At 41.2% G+C, this 5973-nt stretch overlaps 1 protein-coding gene across 1 annotated transcript in view; it reads left to right on the forward strand.

Moving 5' to 3' along the window:
* Positions 1 to 831: 831 nt before the first annotated feature.
* slc23a1 (solute carrier family 23 member 1) overlaps positions 832 to 5973 on the forward strand; it is a 14393-nt gene continuing 9251 nt past the window's right edge. The window contains exons 1-5 of the mRNA XM_034890712.1: positions 832 to 1048; positions 1391 to 1436; positions 3242 to 3409; positions 4458 to 4615; positions 5233 to 5321. Of these exons, the coding sequence (XP_034746603.1) occupies positions 1419 to 1436; positions 3242 to 3409; positions 4458 to 4615; positions 5233 to 5321 (433 nt within the window). The 5' untranslated portion in view covers positions 832 to 1048; positions 1391 to 1418. The remainder of the gene's footprint in view (positions 1049 to 1390; positions 1437 to 3241; positions 3410 to 4457; positions 4616 to 5232; positions 5322 to 5973) is intronic.

Below are 5973 nucleotides of genomic sequence, written 5' to 3' on the forward strand. Positions count from 1 at the left end.
TTTAAGCCAGCTTTTACGTGGCCGTTCCTGAGTGCCCTGCTCATCACCACCTCAGCCATTGTATTATTTTACCACATTCCGAAACACTTAAGGGTGACAAACATGCAAAGGAACAGGAAATGAGGAAGGGGGCAAACACTTTTTCACACCACTGAACTTCCATCTCCACTTCAAAGTTCCTCAAGGCAAAGAAGAACCAGATGCTCCAGGATTGGCCCAGTCACCTGACAGGAACATCATGGAGCAGATGTGGGGTAGGATGAAAGGGGAAGCATGAAATACCAAACCAAAGAATACTGATGAACTCTGGGAGGGATGCAGGACTGCTTTCCTATTCCTGATGACTTCATCAACACATGGTCTGAATCCTTGCCAAACCACATGGATGCCGTCCTTCAAGCTCATGGAAGTCATACAAGATTTAAATTTGGATCTCACAGCACCACTATTTGATTTGCTGACATATTTTAGTATTTGCAGTAAATTTGTTCAATTTCTGTATAGGCGACAAAACTTTTGTCTTGCCAAAATTTGACCTTTCTGTCTTATTTAACTTATAAATGTTTTTGCAGTGAAAGTAATTTATTTCAGTGCATTGAACATGATTTGGGAGGGTTTTAGGTTTTCATATGAGCTATTTCTTACACCAATTAATTAATTAAAAGTTAGGTTAATAGCAGGTGCTTCTACAAAATAGATAAGCGACAAGACTTGTGTCAGGGACTGTATATATGTGTGTTCAGCAGCAGTGTGTATCTGCACAGACTGTGCGTGCCAGCGTTTTCTTTAAACTAGTCTAACCAGTCAGTTATCTCTGTTATTTAACACTGCCGAAGGAACAGGAAGTGATGAAATTGAGCCAGAACGTAACATCAGGCTGTCTAACAGACGTGTCTGACTTCTTCAGGACGCTGCAGACGTCTCTGCCGTGACTCTTCCTCTTTAAAGGGCTAATCAATGGACTGATGGTTCAACAATTCCCTCAAGTCAAGAAGAACAATTTAAAGAAGAGAAACAGGTGATCTGCTTTGATCCGGTTAACACTTTGGTGAGTTCCCACAGACACAAGTTACACTCTGACCTCATAATCAATCATCAATAATCCCAAACAGCTGGCTCAGGAAGAGAGTTAATGATCTCACTCAGTCTGCTGCCGTTCATGGACTTTCACCTGAAACTCTCTCTTCTCCTCCCTCTCTCTATCTCTCTCCCCCCTCTCTCTTCTCCCCCCTCTCTCTATTTCTCTCCCCCTCTCTCTGTCTCTCTCTCTTTATCACTGTCTCTCTCTCTATCTCTCTCTCCCTCTCTCTCTGTCTCTCTATCTCTTTCTGTCTCTCTCTCTCTGTCTCCCTTTCCCTCTGTGTCTCCCTATCTCTATCTCTCTCTCCAGTAGGTGAAGTTAAACGGCTGCAGGTGAAATGGACGAAGCCTGTAAGGTAAACTGAGAGTCTGATGTTAATCTCATATTGTAGTCTATTAACGTGTCTCTGCTATTAATCTCATATTGTAGTCCATCAACGTGTCTCTGATGTTAATCTCATATTGTAGTCTATCAACATGTCTCTGCTATTAATCTCATATTGTAGTCTATCAACATGTCTCTGATGTTAATCTCATATTGTAGTCTATCAACATGTCTCTGATGTTAATCTCATATTGTAGTCTATTAACATGCCTCTGATGTTAATCTCATATTGTAGTCCATCAACGTGTCTCTGATGTTAATCTCATATTGTAGTCCATTAACGTGTCTCTGCTATTAATCTCATATTGTAGTCTATTAACATGCCTCTGATGTTAATCTCATATTGTAGTCCATCAACGTGTCTCTGATGTTAATCTCATATTGTAGTCTATCTAGTGTAGTCTAGCACTAACACTGACTAATTAGTGTGAAGGTAGTCTCAAGTGGGTTAGGGTTTAGGGTTTTATACAGAGAAAGACAGAGAAAGACTGTATCGAAGGGTAGCACTTTAAAGAAAAAGTGTGAATGTGTAGTGTCGTAAATAGACAAGAAAGGCAGCACTAGATTGTCTTAACTAGTGTGAAGAAGTGTCCACGCAGACGAAAGGTAACATCTCTGAAAATAGAGTCGTTAGGGTAGTGACCTTGAGGGTGATCATGGAAGGTAGCACTAACATTGACTAGTTAGTGTGAAAGTTGTCTCAAGTTTACACTTGTGTTTTATCTATTTTATTAATTAATTTGGTTTTATTTTGTTTTATCCATTTAACTGATGTTGTGTAGAGCACTTTGAATTGCCCTGTTGCTGAAATGTGCTATACAAATAAAGCTGTCTATCAATGTGTTTCTGCTGTTAATCTCATATTGTAGTCTATCAACGTGTCTCTTCAGTGTCTTCACTAAAAATTTATAAAAGACAGGCTAGTACTACGATCCAGATCGTTTCTTGTCTCAAAGTCTTGGTAGTGCAGTCTTTTTTGTAATTTAAAGATTACTTTTTGGGCATTTTCAGCCTTTAATTTGATAGGACAGCTGGAGACATGAAAGGGGAGGGGGTGTGATGACATCTAGCAACTGGCTGCGGGTCTGAGTGGAACCCAGGCCTACTGTGTCTAGGAGTAGACTATATATGGGCACCCGGTCACGATGGTCCTGATGGTTCTCTGGCTCTGAGCGATGATGATGATGATGCTCTCGGAGCAAGAGAGGACAAAGGCTCTTTGAGTTGTTGATGACAGCTGTGATGCAGCCAATCAGAGACGTGTTGGTTTACAGTGAGGAAAATAAGTATTTGAACACCTTGCTATTTTGCAAATTCTCCCACTTAGAAATCATGGAGGGTTCTGAAATTGTCATCATAGGTTGTTTGGGGTAGACAGGTGTCTTTATGCAGCTAACGACCTCAAACAGGTGCATCTAATTTAGGATAATAAATGGAGTGGGGGGGACATTTTGAAGGCAGACTAACAGGTCTTTGAGGGTCAGAATTCTAGCTGATAGACAGGTGTTCAAATACTTATTTGCAGCTGTATCATACAAATAAATAGTTAAAAAATCATACATTGTGATTTCTGGATTTTTTTTTAGATTATGTCTCTCACAGTGGACATGCACCTACGAGGACATCAGACCCTCCATGCTTTCTAAGTGGGAGAACTTGCAAAATAGCAGCGTGTTAAATACTTATTTTCCTCACTGTAGGTGTGACCCTGACTCAACTTATTCCTCAGTCCTTAGTTTTCTATTAACAGGTTTGTTTGTCTGATTTTCCAATCAGAGCCGTGATCAGCCGGCAGAGGGGCGGAGCCACAAAGACAGAGTTATTCTGCCGATGAAAGATGTTATAACAAAAAGGCCAATCAGAGGGCAGGGGGCGGGATCAGACATGATTTACACCATCGAAGACGTCCCACCCTGGTATCTGTGTATTCTCCTGGGACTACAGGTAGCACTGCTATGTTCTTTTGATTTCTACCCATTTGATTTCTGCCCATTTGATTTCTACCCATTTGATTTCTACGGTTCCATACAGTTTCAAATAGGCCTGTAGAAAACTATTTTAAATGTTGTTGTGAAAGTTTCTGTTCAGCGAGGGAGGAATTTGTGTTGAAGAAGAGACCTTGTTGAAACAAAATAAAGACAGGCTGCAAACTGGATTAAAAGTTTAGATATTCAGTGGAAGAGTTTAATTATTTTATTATTTCAAAACAATCAAAATGACAAGAACTGTATTTCACAACGAACAGAGTAACAGAGTAACAAAGTGACCCCACAGTTCTGTGTCCCGCATGACAAATGACAGTTCCTTATACCCCGTTTGCCCCAGCAGAAACCAGACCATGTTTGGAAAACATTCTAATCTTAAAAAACACACTTCATCTTATTTTTCAGACTTCTAGGAGCCAGAGCTGTCCCTGGACATCTGTCCAGTGCATCAAATAATGACTGTAGCTGTCATTCAATCTTAGAAGTCAGAGATTTATCTCGTCTGTAGATTGGTTCAGGTTTTAACCCACAGTTCGGGCAAGCTGACCTTTACATATCTCTTGAGGCACCTGCTTTTCATTACCATTTGATTACAGTGGAGAATTGCAGAGTCATATCATTTTTAGCTGTCTCTAACACTGAAGGACTAACTTTAGGAGATATCTTTAGGAGGCACATGTTTCAGAGGCATATGTGAAAGATTTACTTATAATGAAGAATAACTTAATAAATGAACAATTACTGAAAGAAAATCAGTGTCTATGTAATTTTCCCATTACAATATGTATGTTTAGTGCTTCTGGTTTTAAGTAATGTTTTGTTTCCTGTAGGATTACGGAAACAGATAATGATAAGAGTTTAACATCCTTCAGGGTTTTGTTTCAGTCCTGTTGTAAATCATAACTCAGCAGCGGCAGAGTGACGACATAGCCAAACACAGATCATTGGGTCTGGTGTTTGTCCAATCAGAGAAGACATTGATGTCACCTGTTCTTCTCTATGTTTAGCATTACCTGACGTGCTTCAGCGGCACTGTGGCGGTGCCGTTTCTACTGGCCGAGGCCATGTGTGTCGGCCGAGACCAGAACACCATCAGCCAGCTGGTCGGGACGATTTTCACCACTGTGGGAATCACAACTCTGATCCAGACCACAGTCGGAGTCAGGTGAGACTCTATGAGTCAGGAGAGACTATAGGAGTCAAGAGAGACTGTATGAGTCAGGAGAGACTGTATGAGTCAGGAGAGACCATAGGAGTCAGGAGAGATTGTAGGAGTCAGGATAGACAGTAGGAGACAGGAGAGACTGTAGGAGTCAGGAGAGACTTTAGGACTCAGGATAGATTCCAGGACTCATGAGAGACTCTAGGAGTCAGGAGAGACTGTAGGAGTGAGGAGAGACTGTAGGAGTCAGGAGAGACTGTAGGAGTCATAAGAGATTCTAGGAGTCAGGAGAGACTCTAGGAGTCAGGAAAGACTCTAGGAGTCAGGAGAGACTTTAGGAATCAGGAGAGACTCCATGACTCAGGAGAGACCGTAGGATTGAGGAGAGACTGTAGGAGTTAGAAGAGACTGTAGGACTCAGTAGAGACTCTGGAAGTTGGGAGAGACCGTATGAGTCAGAAGAGACCATAGGAGTCAGAAGAGATAGTAGGAGTCGAAGGGGACCGTAGGAGTCAAGAGAGACTGTATGAGTAAAGAAAGACTGACGCTTTTAGGGCTGCATTTTCTCCACTTTCCAGAACATGAGCTGATTTCCAACCAGCTCTTGTTTGCGTTTGCAGGCTTCCTCTGTTTCAGGCCAGTGCGTTAGCGTTCCTGGTTCCTGCCCAAGCAATCCTCAGTCTGGACCGCTGGAAGTGTCCCAGTGAAGGTGAGACTGTCTGTCTGTCTGTCTGTCTGTCTGTGTGTGTCTCTCTAAACCTGACCATCCTCTCCACCCCACATTGGTCAAACAGAGGAGCACCTTCTCAAAGAGGCTCCGCCAGTTTCATTGCCGCACAGACCGCTACAGGAAATCATTCATACCACAAGCAATAACCCTTTTTAACACGTCATCACTGGGGGCTAGATAAAACTTTTGGACACCACACTACTGCACTAATACAACCATACATAATTGGTTTATTTAAATTTAGAATTCATTTTAACATTTTTAGCCTATTATTTAAGCAGTTGCACATTTTTGTTTCCCCATCTTGGACATATTCAATTTTTTGTCTTTTTACTTTATTCGTATGTATATTGTATGTATGTATATTTTTCCTAGTATTTCATTTATATTTATATTCTGTGCTTTATGACTGATGTTGCTGCTGTAACACCGGAATTTCCAATTTTTCTTGGGATCAATAAACATCTATCTATCTATCTATCTATCTATCTATCTGTCTGTCTGTCAGTCTCTCTGTCTGTCTGTCTGTCTCTTTCTCTGTCTTTCTATCTATGTCTGTTGTGGTTTGGGGTTTTTAGTTGGGTTCATTTTCCCTTTTTCATTGGCCTCCTTGTGTTTTTGTCTGTTTTTC

Source organism: Etheostoma cragini, chromosome 13, assembly GCF_013103735.1.
Source record: "Etheostoma cragini isolate CJK2018 chromosome 13, CSU_Ecrag_1.0, whole genome shotgun sequence".
Taxonomy (NCBI): domain Eukaryota; kingdom Metazoa; phylum Chordata; class Actinopteri; order Perciformes; family Percidae; genus Etheostoma; species Etheostoma cragini.